Here is an 18,978-nt window from a genome sequence, read left to right on the forward strand (position 1 = left end):
TGGACTCCTTAAAACATACATCAATCCAGTAGCCGCCAGGCCGTGTTTCACGTGGATCAAGCACAGCACAGAGCACATGTTACCACGTGCAACCCCACGCGATACTCGGTTACGCTCTAACATACTAGCTCTTATTTTTGATCATTTAAAGAAGCACCTATTGTTATGTGACAAATCCAGAGCTGACAGGAAAAGGTTAGAACAGGACGAAATCAGTCCACAGATCCAGACATCAAATTTATAAAGACTTTTGCAGTTTAATGAGAGATTATTTTCCAAAAAAAGTCTTGAAGCGATGTCTTCTATTACACAGTGCCGGTAAGAGTGAGCAGCTCATTGGCTGCCCCACTTTACAATTAGTCTGTAGTAGACAGGCTCATCCAGGCTTGGGCTTAGGGTTTGCTTTCCTGCATCAGGGCTGGTGAAGCCCCTCATTTTATATGCAAATATTTAAATGTTACAAAGAACGATGAGTTTTTTTTTTCTAAATACTGTTGAATTGTCAAGGCTATGTCAATTTGGGATAAGACATGTGGCTTTGAACCGGCTTGGGACGTAGAGGCCAGTCAGGCGTTTCCCAGCAATCTGGAGGGAGCGACGCCGTCCCGGCCTGGCGGGCACCACTGCCACTGCAGCGGAATGGCATTTCCATGCAGCATTACCTCCAGCTTCAGTATTAACAGGGAAGTGAAGATTCAGCTTCATAATGACTCAAGGTGGGGGGGGGGGGGGGTGGCGGTGGGGGGGGGACGACACAGCTCAATGTGGAGGAAATCTCCTGTTTCACAGGCACTGGAAAATCTGCTCTGATGCAAGCACTCGTTTAATTACACTAATGGAAGCTCAAGCAGCCATTTGAGGGAGGAGGAGGAGGAGGAGGAGGAGGCTCCTACTGAAAAACCGAAAGAACACGAGCAGCACATGAGCAGAGGAAGTGTCACAGTTAAGCTGTATTTACAGAAAACACCAGTGCTCCATGTCAGAAATCAGCCAGCGGACGTCAAATTCAGCGCCAAGGCTGGATACGTCCACATGGGTCTCACTTACACAAATAAATTATTTACTCTGTGATGAACATCTGCTGAGGGGCATCAAATCAACGCTGAGCGGAGAGTGTGATTCTACATTCATATGTTTAAAAGCCAAAATCAAGGTGACATAAGTCCGGGATCCTCACAGTCGGCTCACGAGAGCTTTTGTATGTGCATAGAAAACCAAAAACACATCCGAGTCACCCTTTAACCCCCCAAGCCCCGCCCAGTCCGAGCTGACTACAGGAAATCAGCTGGGCTTTGGTCTTGTGGGCCGGGCCGCCTTCTGCTGGGTCCACCTCAACGGCTCACACACGACTCGCAGGACACCCCAAAGGGATTGGTCGTTCCTTCTGTCAGTCAATGAAATGCATAGAGCAGCAACAGTATGGTGCAGACGCCGATGACCCCACCCAGGATTAGCGAGTCCCGCCTCTTCCTCAGGTTAATCCGCTGGATGAGGTTGTTGATTGTTGGGAAACGATCTAGATGGATTTGATTAAAGAAAAACAACTCAAGTATGTATAAACTCAGTCTGCTTTTGGAGTTTGATTTGAAAATCGCAATACCGTAAATAAAGTGTTGTATTCCCCGGAAAATATGCACATTTGAGCAGAACAAACATCTGCGTGCCCCATACAGAAGGCAGCACAGCTATTTAAATAATGATGCAGGGCAGCTCCGTTACTGCCAGCAAAGGCGCCGATTCAATTTCAAGCTCCATATACAGCGGAGACGCTGCCAGTGTGGGGGGGGCAGCCACAGGAAAGATTTACAGGTCTGTTTGCCTGATGAAGGGTGTGCATTCATATCGCCAAATAATTAAATGCCACATGTAGTGAAGCTGTCAGCGGGGAGGGGGAGGGCGTCTTATCAGTGCTCCTGAACGGCTACGGCGTGCAGCATCTTCACAAACGCATCAGAAGGATACTGGCCAGTGTGTTGACACGCCCCTGGATGGACTTCAGCATGCTCCTCTGGGACGTCATGTTCTCCTTGGTCGCCATGGCGATGCTGGAAGACAAGAAGCAGCACAGCAACGGTCACCCCCCAATCCCGACTCCCCCCCCCCACCCGAACCCAGCGCTACCCCAACAGTGGTCAGAATCCATTCAGCTCATAGCTGCACTACAGGGCTAAGCTAATCCAGTGCCGGTTCCCACAGTGAGTGCTGAGCGTGACGTCACGTCTTCCAGGGAACCAGGAGCCCCAAAGCTCTCCCCATGGGGTCTCTGATCGCAGGCCGCAGCCCCTCCCTCCACGGCTGCGCTGAAGGGGATTTCTCCAGCTGGCATTTCTGGGGTTAACACCGCAGAAGCAGTATGAGGCGGACGGCGGCGTGGCGTAAATCAGCCGCCGGCATCCTGCATTATCCGGCATGCTGACGGCAGCAATGCCCAGAGACAACCCCGCGGCGTGGGGGCGGGGGCGGCTCACATGAAACACCCTCCATGGCGGGAAGCTGCACCTTAACTGCCCCCCCCCCCCCAGGTAGGGGGTGCAATATCAGAGAATCCCTGTGCTTCTCTATGGATCACCAGAGATCACATCTGCCGATTTGCCATCATGCTGGTCTCATACCTTTGCAGGAGGATTAACTCACGATTCCAGACTTTTAACTACAAATGGCTTCTGATTCGAGGCAATCGGGGGGGGGGGGGGGGGGTAGAAAGACAGAGAGAAGAGAGAGGAAGAGAGAAGCTGAAGGTGGGATGGAAGAATCAGGGAGCCATATGGCGAGATTGGGGGGGTGGATGTGGAAGTGCGGGGGAGCCAATGTCAAAAAGAAGAAATGGGAGGACATCCGCCCAAGAAATAAATACTGTAACACTGATGTGTAACGGCTCACAACGGGCCCCCAAATGAGAACGATTTAGAGAAAAGCCAGTGCTCTCCATCTACTGGGGGGGGGCAGCAGCGAGCAGCACGTGCGCGTGACGGGGCAGGGCGGGTCTCCCTGGGGGGGGGGGGGGGGGATGGGGGGCACATCGCCAGCCTCACTTACAGGCAGGATCAGCTTTCTGACAAACTCTTCGGCACAACTCTTCGCCGAGCTGATATGTGGTGGCTGACGGCCTCGCCGTCTTAGTGGGAGAGTCCCCACTAAGATATGGATACATTTTATACATGTTTGTTTGTTTGTTTGTGTGTGTGTGTGTGAGCCCTTACCTTATTGTGTCTTCAATCAGTCGATCTGAACTGTTAAAAAAAGGAAAAACAACAGATGAGAGAGAGAACAGTACACACTCACTGAACACAGACAACAAGAAGGGTATGGGTTCGAATCCCACAAGTGGAAGAGTGGTGCTCTCCAGTCAGTCGGGCTCTAATGTTATACAAAGACAGGCTGCAGCATTCAGCCTGCTAGGGAGAAAAACACGGATGGGGTGGTACTAAGGCAGTGATGACGTGGTTTAATCAGTTATGCGCAGGTTATCCGCCAGATGCAGAGGCTGGGCCGCGCCTGCGTTTGCTCAGCACTGACCCACATTCGCTCAGGTACTGTTCCACAAAGCTGCTCAATTACAGCAGATACGCAGGGCTCACGAGCTACACTCATCCGGATTACCTGACAGCAGGCATCTGTCAGCCATCAGATTCCGGTCTGGGGAATATCTGGGCTTTATAGACACATCAGGAAAAACAGCGAAACGAAAGGAGAGAGACGTGCGACTGTACAAACCCACTTTTACAACATCGCTACAAAGTATCAAAGTAAAAAAACATCCGTGTGAACACCATCAGTCCCCTGGGATCCCGAAGAAGAGGAGAGACCGCAGGGAGCACAGGCATCAGAACACACTGGAGGTTGCAACAAAAGTGATCCATGTCCCTTCCCCCCCAAGGATTTACACAGCTGCCTTTAGGACCAGCAACCTGACAAAGTGCATCACATGCATCCTTGCCGGAACATTCCGCCGTCTATTAAAAACTGCGAAAGGAGCGGTGCGCCGTCTCGACTGCGCCATTTGCTCATGAATTATTAACGCTGACGAGACTTTGGCATGATTTACAGAAGCCCATCACAGCGTGGGGCTTAGAGGGACACACTTTGCGCTGACGAGGACGTCCCCACTTCCGAGTGTGGCTCTAATCTGTCTGCAGCGGGTTCAGCTTCTGCCCAGATCCCTGAGCGAGCAGGCAGCAAGTAACATGATCGGTCCGTAGGACGTTTCCTGCTGTGGTGCGTTCTGGGAGTTTCAGCTCTGCCGCGGAGATGTCGGGGAGACCGCCGTCTGTCTGGGCTTGGCCTGTGCAGGCCAGCGAGGACTATACCGTAAGGCAGGAATATTCAATTATGAGCCTGGAAGATATCCAGCTCTCATTATACCATAAAGATTTCAGAGAGGAAGTTAAATAGATTGAGCCGAAACAGCCTGGGGACTTGGGCTGGTTCAGAGCTGGGCTAGAAGAATTAGATGGCTATCCAGGGCGGTAATTAAACACGATACGAGGTGTGCAGGTGCGTGACCATGACGCTGCGCCCCCAAGAGGGCAGGCCGGCTCTCTCCAGCGAGAAGGGGACCAGCGCCACAGGACCCCAAGTACCCGAGTGCTCCGGGGTGAAGAGGGCTGCACTGGGAGGGGTAGAGATTTCTACTGCAGTCCCTGGAGCCCAAAATCACCACATCATAAACAAGCACTACTCTGTCCAATCAAATCAATACCGGTAAGGCATCGTGGGGGGCTGGACGGGGCAAATCAGCTGGAGCTGTAGCCCCCTGAGGGAAAGATGACCACGTGTGACAAGACAGAAACGAGAACCCACCCCTCCCTCCCCCCCCCCCCACCCAAAACACCACGACTCCTAAATCGACACTGGCTTGGACATCAGGAGGCCCGGAGTGTGACAGAGGGGTCCCGCGTTTTTGGGTTTCGTTTTTCTTTGTGGGACGTGGCAGAAGGTAGGTGGGTCTTCGGCAGCACAAACAAAACAGGAGTGTGATTATAAGAGCCGTCTGCAGGAAAAGACCCCGTGACCCACTCCCCAGAGTCTGGGATGCAGAGGCCCTAATTGCTCCACATGGGAGAACATTAAGAGAGAATCACACTTCTAGACCAGCCCTCCAATTTTCTTCATAAACTAAACTATGATAAATGTGGGGATTCCCAGGCCCTGCTGGTTCCAACTGGTCCCGAGGGGAGGGCAACGGTGACCCCCCCCCTCCCAGCACTGCAACCTGCATACCTGCCTGGCCCCAGCCTGCGCTGTGGGGTGGGTGCGAGGGCAGCGTGTTCCCACAGCTGGGTGGGTCTGGTGAGCAGCACCATTAAGGAGGAGAGGAGGGCAAGGGAGGGGAGAGCACAGAACCGGCCGGTTTGCGGAACACGCCCACTGAGAACATTTGCTTTGCGCTGGACATTCTTCCCTTTAGCTGTGAGCTGACACTGCAAAAGCGATGATGATTGCTCTTCAAAGAAGCCATTTTTAAAACCGAGTGCAACGTTACGTGGCAAAAATCATCAGAGAGAACTTTCTAAAGGGCTGACAAAAGGTATTTGTTTCTTCAACGAAGGTACAGATTCGTAATCTGAAGTTTTCCGTTGTAGGGCAACGCAGAATTGCTTTGAACTGCTCCCCATCTATATAACTCGGGACAAATTGTGAGGTGCTTAAGATAAAACTGTCAAATGATCCACTTTGAGTGCTTTGGGTGTGGAGAGACACCTAGGGAACCGAACTGGGGGTTCGTTACCTTTGAAAATCAGTGGAAACCCCACCAATTAGTACGAATCCAGACAGAACCAGTATCAAAAGTGATAAACAGGGTGGGGTTTTTCACCCGAGTCAATTACAAAGAAGTGCACAGGCTCGTTTACGGGAAAGTGCACTAATTAGCGTTTTCCAGCTCGGTGGTTCTGCTGGGTATTTGACGGGGGCACTTTTAGAGTTGAGCTTGTCTGCCCATGCAGGGTTCAACCTATAAAGATGATGTAATGATTTCTTTGGGTCAGTCTCAATGATGGAGCTCCCCCTAGCCTGACAATGGTCACATTACCAGCAGCACAGCACAGCAAACACCAGCAAAGCAAACATACTCACGGGCATGAATTACCGTAATAAACTACACACTAGGGCTGCACGATATTGGGGGAAAAAAATCACGTTGCAATATTTATTCTTTCGGCGATATATATTGCGATATTAGGATTTTAAAAAATCTAATTAGTTCAATAGCTGTATTGGTATAATTAATCATTCTAGAAAGATCGAGCTGATTTTGCCCAAATGTAATGGTAATGATAACTTAATTAGTACTAAACAGAGCATGAGCATTAAACTAAGGAAGCTTATCGCATATGGGAGCTAACATGAGTGAAATGGTTAGCGCTGGGATCGAGAATGTTTGTGATTGGTGGTTCGTTCTGTGATCGACATGTTTGTTAGCTGCGTGTGCAAAGCTGTGTGTCAGTCTGGTATCCAAAAACCTTTAAATTGACCTAAATTATATTAGATAGACTTTTGTGGATTGTTTGAGAATAAGAAGTGTGACATTTGTTAGTTTAGCAAAAACACCAAAAGTGTTGTCCACGCAGCTTAATTTAATTTGCGTTACTTGACATCGCACGTCCTGCGATGTGACTATCGCAGGTGCGTACATCGCGATGACGATGCCAAAACGGTATATCGTGCAGCCCTACTACACACAAGAGACAAATATATAACTCTACACGAGAGAGAGCAGTTTGCATCTTCTCCCAATGACGTGTGGGTGGCCTGCAGTGCAAAGACGTGCAGTCAGGCAAACGAGCATCTCAACATGGGCCAGATACTACCACCCAGACTCCTACCCACGCTACTCCAAAAAAAAAAAAAAAAAAGATTTTGTAATTCAAACAATTCATTTGCATAATCCGATATCGATGAATAACATCCTGAAATGGCCTTTTCCAGTCTCGCATGGTCAGCTTAGTGCAACAAGATCTAGCAAATAAAAACAAACATGGCAAGACCTGCTCCACCGAAGGTACCATCAAACCAAAGGGAGATGTATGGACGTGTTTCAGTTCTCAGAAATACGATTTGGGAAATCAGCGGCGATACCCAGCCCTACTGTCAACCGCTGACCTCCTCAGACTCCAGGTCCTCGCATTACCACCACCGCTGCTGCTTTGAGGAGCATCAGCATCTCATCGGAATACCAGAAGAAGCCCCCCCCCCCCCAACCCCACCTCACCCCCACCTAGCTGTTCTGCGTGGGAGAGGTTCACGCTCCAGCTGGGCAGAGGGCAGGCCGCCCCCACCCTGCTGTACTCCATCTGCCCGTTCCACCTCACCTCCATCCCAGGTGCTAATTAGCTGCAGCTTGCGGTCAACAGTCAGTATTCAGTCAAAGCGGGTGAAAATTTGCAGCCAGCGGGAGGGCGCCCAGCGCCCCCTGCATTTTAGGTAATGAGGCCTCATGCTGTGATGGAGAGGACAGCACTTACTTCCTGTCATGTGACTTCCACTGCACTGCCTGGTTTTCTGCACGATAAGGTGAAACTTTCTTATTCCAGAGGGGCAGAGAGAACCACATGAGCCGCGAATGGGTACAGGCCACAGAAAAGTGCATACATCCAAAGCACTCATTTCCTGCACTATTAAATCCTGAAATCCCAGAAGAGGCCGTCTCAGGGCCTAGGCTGGTGGGTTAGGTGTCAGAGCTCCATGAGGCTCTTAATTGACCATAATAGCAAAAAGAAAATGCAGACGCTTACTGCCCTGTGAGTCACATTGCTGATTCCTCCAACAAAAGACTCAGACTGGTCTGTGAGAACTGGAAGAGTTACAGCTGGGTGAACGTTATGAGTTCAAACCCACTGACAGGCCTCCGGGCCTAAGCTGCAGACAGGCCTCAGGAAGGCCTCCAGATGCGAGCCTCAGACAGGCCTCCGGACCTGAACCGCAGACGGGCCTCAAAAGGCCTCATGACCTAAGCTGCAGACAGGCCTCAGGAAGGCCTCCAGACCTGAGCCTCAGACAGGCCTCCGGACCTGAACCGCAGACGGGCCTCAAAAGGCCTCATGACCTAAGCTGCAGACAGGCCTCCAGACCCAATCTGCAGTCAGGCCTCCGGACTCCAGGCCACTGAACTTCTGCAGTCAGTGCTTGTATTGCTTATTCAGTACAATGTTGTGAGGAACCTGGAGCTGCTCTCAGACAGCATAGCACTTCATGAAAACCAGTGTAACCCCAGCAACCACGGTAACCAAGCACAAAAAAACCCTTGGTCTCCCTGTAAGCCATGGGGCATTGTTGGCTTCACGCAGCGCCGACTGAAATACAGAGAGGTTCTGTCAACAGAGTGAGCTCTGAAGGGGCCACAAAGTTGGACCGCGGGGGGGTCAGCAGTGGGGGACGCTGTATTTCAGACAGCGATGCAGTCAGACGAGGCCCAGAAACTGCTCTGAGATCAGCGGAAAGGCACGGTTACGGGAAGCAGCAATGAACGACCACAGCCGTGGGAGCAGTTCCAGTAACAGTCTAATGGACTGCCCCGCCTGGGTCTGATTCATTCACCGTCAGCCCTCCTCTGTAAGCAAGGTGTCACACGGCCAGACATCCGCCACACACAGCTGCTTGCAGACAACACGCTCATAGTCCAAATTCAGCAGTGTCCCCTCCCCCGCTGCCCAGGCCCACATCCAGGACGTGGGCTTTCATCCCACAGGCCCCCACCCCCCTTTCAGGTGGAGAACACTAAAGCTACCTATGGAGAAAGAGGGAGAGCGGCAGAGCGAGAGCGGCAGAGCGAGAGCGCAGCGAGCTGAAGGACGGCATAGTTCCCATATGTCTTTCAACACCAGCATTCACTCCTTCGAATATCACATTACACCACTAAAGAACAGAGTTCTCACAAGTCATTTCCTCATAAAATCCATCAGCACTGAAGCCACAAATCTAAAATGACATATACCACAGGCTCTAATGTCTCCAAGGAATACAGACGCATCCGTAACCCTGATAGGAACCTCCGCCTGGTACAGAGCTCCAGACTGTGATCAAAATGAGTGTGAGAACCAAAGAGTGGTGCTGAGTCGGGTTGGACGATGAGATGGCTACCTAAACGGCAAATGACACTATCTATATTGTAACAGTGCCATAGCGGTTAGGGTTGGGTCATCTTGTTAAGGTTTTATATAGTTTTTTGCATTTTTAAAATGATTATTCATAAATCTTAACTATTAATCTATTACTATTTTTGCACACTTGAGCCCATTGACAGCCCATCCTCCACTACAAACCCAATCTTTCCTTATTTTTTCTTTGTACAACCTGCCCTGAGTCCCAGATCACACACTCGTCATAGTGATGTAGTAATGGTGTCAACACACTTGGCCTATAACGTGTACTGTTGTTTTTTCCTAAATAAAGGTCTGATCTGGAACAACGTCCTTCTATTTCGATTTATATTAACATTGTATGCCTTTTACAGCTATTATTAACTAATCAGAATGATGTAATTAATTATTTGAAGTCACTGAAGGTAGCTAGCTTAAACTAGGGCCGTTTAAATGCAATGCAGAAAATTAAGATTATAACATCCAGATGTGATAATCAACATTGATTATATTTTTAACATTAAACATTTACAGTTAAATATGCAGACCAAGAAATGGCAAAAAAAGGTTAATAATATAATGATTAGGAAATATATGAGAGAGAGAATGGGAGAGGTTGCTCTGTAGCTAAGTTTTAATCCTCACTTTTACAATACAAATAAAGACTGGCCCGCTCATTTGAGGAAGGTGCAAATCAGGTAGATGTAAACATTTTCGTGTGAGCGCCTAGCAGCACCTCTCAGCATCGCCCATCAGCCCTGCCCCAGTCCCATACAGACGCAAGTGATGATTACAGTGCAGGTCCATAGAGGGAGAGAATGAGCCAGCGAAACAGAAATACCACTTTCAACCATAACACCATGCTGTACCGAAAAAAAGGGATGTGACCAAATCATGTGCTGGTGAGACAAACTGAGAAAGTTTGCAGGAAAATTAGTCTGGAGTCTCCCTTCATCACGCAGGCCTGGGACGCAGTACTAATACCATCAGGGAGGCTGTTAGACTTTTCCGGGGCGCTGCAGGGACCAGTCATTTTCATTTTATTATTTTAATGGGACTTTCAGCAGTAATGAGCTCAAGTTCGGCCGCAACGCGACAGACACCCCCTCTGCACTCACCACAGCTAATGTATTAATCGACAACCTCGATGGCATGACGCTCGGTTCCTGTTTATGCTGGCTGGGTCATTAGCTAATTACAGGGAGCAGCCCCAACACAGACTACTAGGTAGGAAAGAAGAGTCATTGGAGCCTGACGGCAAGACCCTCGCCGTCCAATCGGGGACATCGGGCCCTAATTGGCCGACCGTGGGTCTGATGAGCCACTCCCAAAGCCAGACAATACTGTAGATGTCTTAATGCGCCCTCAGTACTACACAGTGGTCAGGACAACCATCACTAAGGAACTTGGACACGGGGCCAATGACAGCTTACAGATTAATTCTTTTCTGTGAGGACTGGACATAAGGTGCCAGAAACCTGCACAGCCTAGCTGATAGCCCTGCACAGCCTAGCTGATAGCCCTGCACGTACGTGCGTGCGTGTGCGTGTGTGTGTGTGTGATTACAGACATCCCAAGCTACTTACGTCTGACCTTTAGGATTCATAATGCTGCTGCAATTTTAATTAAGAAAAATTATGGCGCTTAAAAAAATGAAAAATAAATCAAAGATTTATGAATGCTTTCCCCTAAATTCAATTTCTAAATGAAAATAATTAAGCATTAATTACCCTTTACTTTAAATGAACCCTTAAAAATGCTTTTGCAGAGAGTGTTAAATCTCCTCAGCCGCTCTTCTGAAATATGGACAGCCAGGTAAGACACAGACCATTAAGTCACTGTGATTTACAGAGCAAACACTTACTTCCCACATCCTATAAAAACATGACAGGCCACCGGAGGCTAATCATTTCTGGGTTTTTCACCCAGCGCCCAGTTACAGCAGAATGTGTCTGGTGAGGTGCTGCTTGCTTGCTATCGTCCCAGGAGAGGCTGAGGCTGAGTGCGTGTGCCCAAAGGGGGAGGACGCACTGACCTCCTCAGGTGCTCGTGCTCCTTCAGGAACAGCTCCGTTCGCCGGTTGTTCACCCCCGTGCCGCTCTTGAAGGTCCTGTTCCAAGAGCAGAGAGGAGGCACCTTTAAAAGCACAGTCTTGTGTATGTAACTGTGCTAAGCCATGAACACAGAGGCACCTCATACTCACCTGTTTAACACCGACAGACATCCTGTACACTTACCACTAAAGTTTATTTTCATATCCACAAAAAAATACAGTCCTGTGAGTCACAGATAGCTTAACGAGAAAGGTGTACGTAAGATCTACACAGGTACAGACCTCTAATTTTAAAGAGAAGTATTTTTGTGGCCCAGAATGTCCAGACACCTCCCTGCTCTGGATGCCTGTGCTTCTGCATCAAGCATGGGGTGTAAAGCAAAGGCAGGCAGGAGGCATTTAGTGTGAATATGGGGGGAGGGAATCAAAATCCAGTGTTAAATCAGGAAACGAGGCTGCAGCCACATCTCTGTGCTCCGTAAACTGGGTAACATGCATCACCTGTTGGGGAGGGGGCAGGACTCCAACACAGAAGGGGGAAGGTGGGGCGGCACTTAACCAGGGCCCCAGGATGATGGCAGCCTGAGACGTTTATGCCTCCATTGTCCTGCAGCAAGCAGCCCATCAGCCTTAACAGAAGCCGCCAAAACGGAAACACGGAGAGCCGACACAGGCAGCAAGGTGCTACTCGGATGACGCCTGCAGCTCTCAGAGTGAAACTGGAGCTCCCAGAACACACTGCAAAATGGCCCTGTTAGACATCTCTGTAAACCATATTAGTTGACTAAGCATTCTAGCTTGTTGGACAAGGCATAGACTGAGGCAGGAGTGGCACCTAGTGGCCAAGGTGGGAAACTACTCTCAGAGAAATAAGATTTAGGTATGAGTATTACATTATTGAAATAAACATATTCATAGAACATACAAGCAATTAATTCTCTTTGTGCCACAAATCTGCAGTTTTAGTTTCAAATCCCATTCCAGAGAGCGAGTGTCATCCAGAAACATTCCGCAGGACACTATTGTACTTGAACAAAAATACCAGGCTGTCAATCTGAGACTTTGTCCTTAATACCTTAGAGCAGAATTACGGCCCCAAAACATAAGGGCTGCCTAGTGTAAACCTCTAAACTACACAAACCCAGATAATCTGCCTGAAATGGAGGGGGGCTAGGGAGTCACGCTTCAGGCAAGCTACACTCAACCACCACAAGAGGGCGCCAGCATAAACAGCAGTAGCCGGCTGAAACTCGACTTTGGCCATCGTCCTGTTTGAGAGCCGGCACTACCTTAGGTACCCAGCCATTCTTCCTGGCCGCATCTTACTGCCAGGGGGCCAGCAGTGTCTCACAGCTGCCTGAGTGACACGTACACATGGGGTAGATTTTACTCAGAGCTGCCATTACACACACAGCATGGCAGAAAGCAGCAGGGTCACAACACTGAGCCCAAAAAAGCTGAGGTGTACTACCTAAAAAAAACATGTGGTAAGAAGCAGGGCGGCGCAGGACCACCACACTCATCACAATCAATCATGCTGACATTCTGATGAGATGATAAACTAATTTTCTATGGTCACTTAGTAATACAGCTTTCTGGGTTTAAACAATGAGGTTCAAGGGCTTGGCCATGTGTCATTTTAAATCTCTACTTTCATGATTTTAAGAGAACTGCACTTATACTCACAGCATTAAAAGCAGCAAATTCAATGACCAGTTAGAGACCTCAGGCCCAAACCTCCCTTACAGGCGACCAACTTCACCCCCCCCACTAGATCCCCCTGAAGGGTCATGTGGTACAGCAAAGCGCAGGGAGAGCTCTGATACGGGTCATGTGGTACAGCAAAGCGCAGGGAGAGCTCTGATACGGGTCATGTGGTACAGCAAAGCGCAGGGAGAGCTCTGATACGGGTCATGTGGTACAGCAAAGCGCAGGGAGAGCTCTGATACGGGTCATGTGGTACAGCAAAGCGCAGGGAGAGCTCTGATACGGGTCATGTGGTACAGCAAAGCGCAGGGAGAGCTCTGATACGGGTCATGTGGTACAGTAAAGCGCAGGGAGAGCTCTGATACGGGTCATGTGGTACAGCAAAGCGCAGGGAGAGCTCTGATACGGGTCATGTTGTACAGCAAAGCGCAGGGAGAGCTCTGATACTGGTCATGTGGTACAGCAAAGCGCAGGGAGAGCTCTGATACGGGTCATGTGGTACAGCAAAGCGCAGGGAGAGCTCTGATACGGGTCATGTGGTACAGCAAAGCGCAGGGAGAGCTCTGATACGGGTCATGTGGTACAGCAAAGCGCAGGGAGAGCTCTGATACGGGTCATGTGGTACAGCAAAGCGCAGGGAGAGCTCTGATACGGGTCATGTGGTACAGCAAAGGGCAGGGAGAGCTCTGATACAGGTCATGTGGTACAGCAAAGTGCAGGGAGAGCTCTGATACGGGTCATGTGGTACAGCAAAGCGCAGGGAGAGCTCTGATACGGGTCATGTGGTACAGCAAAGCGCAGGGAGAGCTCTGATATGGGTCATGTGGTACAGCAAAGTGCAAACGCTAAGCAAAGCGTCCACTTAAGAAAAGCTCATAATCACGGAGGGAGCTGGAGGAAGCACAAGATCAATATACCATTAAAAACTTCCTGGATGAAAGAGTCTCATGTTTCACCTTCCACGGCATCCCTCACTTCCCACACTCCTCTGAGTGCGAGGACGGGAGGCCAGTCATAGCAACGGGTGCGACGGCCGGCGTCGGCAGCCGGGAAGGACACTCACTCGATATCCTTCCTGACAGATCCCAGTAGGTCCTCCCTTTCTCTGATGGTCAGAAAGTTGGCTTTGGTTTTGTGGAACTCGTGTGTGTAATCCTGAAAACAAAACACGGCAGACAGAGCATGAGTACCCACAAAGACGAGTCATTATGAAGACTCATTCAAAAAAATACCCAGTGACATAACACAAAATGAGGATAAATCTTTCTCTAGGGAAGATGTTTATTAAAAACTTATTCGAAAGGTTCTAAGTTAATTCAGAAATGCCTAAGAAGGGCTGCAAATATCTGGCCACGTAACAGCAAGCAAACAAACTTTCAGTCAAAATCATCAATACGTGACAAAACATAAAAATGAAGTTTGCACTTATAGGGGCTTTAATTATGACATATCCACCGGCAGCATTCTTTCAGATATATGGGTGATTCCTGTTTTGGGCCACATATTCATGTCCTGAATATGTGTTTAACTGGCTCTAATTCTTTTATAAAATTAGACTAATCTTTATAACAAACCTATTTTATTATGTGTTTAGGTGTTTTCTATTGCTCTAACAAAGATAAATTATTATTATTATCTTTTTACATCTGTTTAAAGCACCATTTCTCTGGAAAATGCGCTCATTTTAGCATGTCCCAAATGCAATGTATTCAACTTCCTCAGTAAATATAAACTATAAAATTATAAAAACCAAAACTTATTCTTTATTATTTTGATAGACTATGGTATACTACCTTTAGAGAAAGAAACAAATCTGGTGAAACTTATTTTGTTTTCTGTAATTATATAATATATTATATGTCCCTGCATTAGTTTTCCACCCTGTGAGCCTCTAGTTTCTTGGCTCCCTAAAAAGATTACAAATCCATACAGCCATTTCCACGAAGTGACATCATTTGTTTTTGGGAGGAAATTCAACTGGAAGACTAAGGTAAGCTTTAACTGTCAGTCTCTCCTGTATTTTTCTCAATTTTATATTACACACCGGTTTGAGGCACCCTTAAAGTTCCACCCTGTATATTAAATATTTATTGGAAAAAATATTTTTAAAAACAAGTTAAAAATAGCTATTTAAATGCTGATCAGCTGTAGAGTGTGTGTTAGCTAAATATTGCTCACTCAAAGAGCTAGAGCTACATTAGCTAGAAATATTCCACCCTGTTAGGTTCCACCCTGTTAGGTTCCACCCTGTTAGGTTCCACCCTGTTAGGTTCCACCCTGTTAGGTTCCACCCTGTTAGGTTCCACCCTGTTAGGCTATGTATGGGATATGCAGCCTACTGAGTAGAAATTGTACAAGAATATTTATTATTTTCATTAAAATGACTTGTAGATTTATTATTTGAGTGTATTTCTTAATTATTTATGTTACTACAGTGGTATTATTATTATTAGTATTATTAGTTGTAGTAGTAGTATTGTTGTTGTGAATCTGAATCTACTTCTTAAGAGGCCTACTCGGTTCCACCCTGTTATATTGTATTACACCCTGTTAAGCAATGATTTAAAAAAATATTCTAATTACAACAGTGTTTGGTATATATGTATATTGTTTTGTTAAATGATGTACATATAATGCATCTACATATACTTTTATTTCTAATTAATAAAATTCCTCATACAAGACAACAAAATGGGGACAAAAAAATGCACAGATTCCATTATTCTGACATTGTACTCTTCATAAAATTTAAACTGTTAATGCTACAAGAATGAAACTTTTATCATAGCAAAAGGGACACATTGTATCCCAGAAAAGTTCAGTATTGTTTGACTTGTACATTATTTAAACTCTGTGATTACCATGTACATGTCCCTAACAGGGTGGAAAACATCTGGAGAAATATATACAAAAAACATCCCATAATTATAATACTTTCAACCCCTGCACTTGGCAAACATGCATTCCTCATACCTAAGTATGGTATAGTCCTGACAAAATGTTTAAACCATAAAATACAATCATTTCAATTTTCAGAAAACAGACAGCCAGATATGTGGTCCAAAACGGGAATCACCCATATACCTCTTTCTGTTTAGAGCACATTAAGTCATGATTAATTCTACCTGAATGCATACATCATTGTTAGTCAGTTTATTCACCAATTTAAACATATTAGCGTAGGGTGACACAATTCTGCGAAATTTCCATTAATTCCCATACATTCCAGGTAGTTTCCATGGAAAGTTTCCAATTTTATTTATAAAATATTTCCTAAATTCCACAGCTTAACTTCCCATGGAATGGAAAGTTTCTGGAAATTTATCGCCCCTTTGCAACCCTATGTTAGTGATGGTTTAACAGACGCAGCCCCACTGCCCAATTGGTAATGATGTTCCCACACGCTGTCCACCCTCGTGCTGAGAGAGCATGTGTGGGGTTCCCATTAATCATGAGATCAGCATGCCACTGAAGTAGCTCCCACAGACACACACACACTGTCAGTGAAGAACGGTGGAAGGAGACGGATAACAAGCAGTCAGATGAAGGGAGCATCATGGAGATAAACAAGGACAGCAGTGAGGTGACAGTTCGGAGGGCTCACCTGCAGAATATCTCTGTGTCTCTGCAGGGTGTGCATGAGAGCTGCATTCTGCGATGTCACCCCAGACGTGCTGGCGTACTCTGCCATCTTGTCATTCACCCCTGTGAGCTGAGGAGGATACAGGAATACCCTGAGCTCTCCTGCCTGGGGCCAGCACTGTAGTCACCATCAGCACTGGGGTTACCTTGGCGAGGAGCTGCTCGATCTCTACAGCCATGGTCTCAAACATCCTGTCCTGGGTGGAGTTATTGAGAAGGGGTGTGGTGTCTGAACTGTCCAGAAAATGGGGGGGGGGGGGTTAGTCTAAGACCTTTGTTGAAATTCAGACCTGACAACGTCATCCAAACAAGATCCTTGGAGAGGCACGAGCCATCTATCAACCATCTGCAGGGAGCAGGATGAGGAGGTCACAACCCTTCCCGGACTTCCCTTACTGACAGGGAGCGGGGGGGGGGTGTCTGTTACCTGTCTCCGCGGCGAGCATCCCGCGAGCTGCTGTAACTGGTGCACAGCTTGCTGAATGAGATCAGCTTCAGGTCAAGCTCGTTTTCCAGCTGTCTCGCCTGCTTGCGTAAATCTGAAACCCAAAACCAGCGAAATTAATGTCTGGTCCAGCCACAGCGGCGCGGCAAGGGAAGCCGAAAGCAGCGCTGTCACGGTGCTCTCTCACGGGGAGAAAGGGTCTTGAATGAGGGCATCGACATTAAAGACCCCGAGCAAGAAATGTTTCTATGTTATTATTAAAGACAATTAAGGGGAAGCCTGTGACATACACAAAAAGAAAAAGTTTAAAGCAGCCAATGGAGCATGATAGTTTCATAGTCTAGACGGCAGCTTCGGGTTTTCAAGCTTAAGACCAAAGCAGCGAAGCGCCGGTGGCAAATAAACGGATAAACCAACACAACAGGTAACCCGGCCGGGCAGGTCGGGGCGCCGGAGTAGGAGCTTTGAACCACCTCAGGGCCGAGCGGCGTTTTTGCGGGGTATGAGCTCGCCTCAGCGCCATCCAAGTGGCTCGCTTTCGGCGGTTTAGCAGAATCCCCAGCATCGGAGCTCACCTTCCCAGTAATTGCTGTTCCCTCCCGCCATCTTTGTTGTCCAACGTCACCAGAGGCAGTGAAGAGGAAACGGCCAGTCGTCACATCCGCCCGTCACAAGCACACCCGAGCGCAAAGGACGGCGCGAAGACGTCAGCGCCGCTGTGTGGTCCATAGATGGTGTGGTCCGCAAGGCAAAGAAGACATGGATTACTTTACTGTATAAAGCCACGTAGATATCTGGTTCATTTCTAAGAAATGCTTTGGTGTCCCAGCTTGTTTGTTAAAACGTAAAATAATTGAGTTCTTGTTCAAGAATAGCCTACATCAAGAATTTGTAGAAAAAAAAGGACTGCAAACTGCACCAAAGCAGAATACAAGTGTTGGCTATATACTCATATCTTTAAGATCTGAGAAGAAACCTATCAGTATCTGCTGTTTTATCTAACACAGTATACTTTGAATCAACATGGTAACTTAATTTGCCTCAATGAATGGCTGGGCACGAAAAGAAATTTACGTCTCATGAGAGCAAAAACAGCATTACAGTATTTCACGCGGTGATGTCCGCGGCGAATTCTGACATTTTGATCAAAATGCAATTTTTATATGTAACATGTTTTTCCTCAAAACTGAACATTTTGCGACGGACACGTTTGTCCTTGTAGGGACAGGCTGACGATTCATGGTGCCGGCGGATTGATCAGCGATTTTCCCATTAACATTTTTTTCGCATCCAAACACAACGCACGAACATGAAAGGGTAGTAAAACAATGGAAATACAGACGCTCCTCTACGTACAAACTTTCAACTTACAAACTTTCGTGTCTGTGTGTGTGCGCGGGTTTTCCTATCCTTATGGGGACACAATGTCCACATAACGTGATAAATATCCGTTTTTCCCCTTATGGGGACCGGTTTCCTGGGAAAACTCTATTTTATATAAATCGGTGACTGCTATGAAAAAACTAAAAATGCAAAAACTCTTGTATTTTGTTTGGTTACTTATGATTATGTTTAGGGTAGGGTAGGGGTTAAGGTTGTCATAGTTAGCGTTAGCATTTTTTTAGCACTTTTCTAAAAGAGTCCACTTTCGTGTTAGTGGTTATATATTTTATTTTCCGTACATTAAGGTTAAGCTAAATAATGCTCAGCTTTTTTGTTCAAGTGATGCCCTGTATCAGGCTGTCCCTCCAAACTGGACGGCAGAGTGAGGAGGAGACTGGTCAGAGAGGCTGCCGAGAGGCCAGTGGCAACTCTGACGGAGTTGCTGGACTTTATGGCACAGAGCTTTGCTTTTAATAACACTTTTTAATCGTTTTGGAACTGAGGATACAAACATCAGTCCAGGGTTGTCATTGTCAGATTTTCTTCACGATGCGGCATACATTTTCAACAGGAGATAGATCTGGATTGGCAGCAGGCCTGTCAGGAACACGCACCTTGTGTCGATGAAGCCATGCTGTTGTAGCCTTGGCAGAATGTGGTCTGGCATTATC

General features: G+C 47.4%; 1 protein-coding gene across 1 annotated transcript; it reads right to left on the minus strand.

Annotated features, from left to right (window-relative positions):
• Window positions 1-232: 232 nt before the first annotated feature.
• Window positions 233-17,618, minus strand: LOC111861176 (Golgi SNAP receptor complex member 1). Its single transcript, XM_023845557.2, has 9 exons — window positions 17,500-17,618; window positions 16,907-17,018; window positions 16,626-16,713; window positions 16,442-16,549; window positions 13,901-13,992; window positions 11,113-11,187; window positions 3,201-3,230; window positions 1,963-2,045; window positions 233-1,516 (listed from the first exon to the last, which is right to left on the minus strand). The coding sequence occupies exons 1-9, from the start codon at window positions 17,528-17,530 to the stop codon at window positions 1,392-1,394; spliced, it is 744 nt and encodes a 247-aa protein (XP_023701325.1). The 5' UTR covers window positions 17,531-17,618; the 3' UTR covers window positions 233-1,391.
• Between the last annotated feature and the right edge of the window lie 1,360 nt (window positions 17,619-18,978).

This window comes from Paramormyrops kingsleyae, chromosome 17 (assembly GCF_048594095.1).
Source record: "Paramormyrops kingsleyae isolate MSU_618 chromosome 17, PKINGS_0.4, whole genome shotgun sequence".
NCBI lineage: Eukaryota > Metazoa > Chordata > Actinopteri > Osteoglossiformes > Mormyridae > Paramormyrops > Paramormyrops kingsleyae.

Coding starts and splice junctions, on each gene's coding strand:
- LOC111861176 (XM_023845557.2), bottom strand. CDS start 17,530: ATGGCGGGAGGGAACAGCAATTACTGGGAAG. Junction 13,993..16,441: donor GACACAGAGATATTCTGCAG/GTGAGCCCTCCG, acceptor TTTTGTTTTCAG/GATTACACACACGAGTTCCA. Junction 3,231..11,112: donor GAGCACGAGCACCTGAGGAG/GTCAGTGCGTCC, acceptor TTTTTTTAACAG/TTCAGATCGACTGATTGAAG.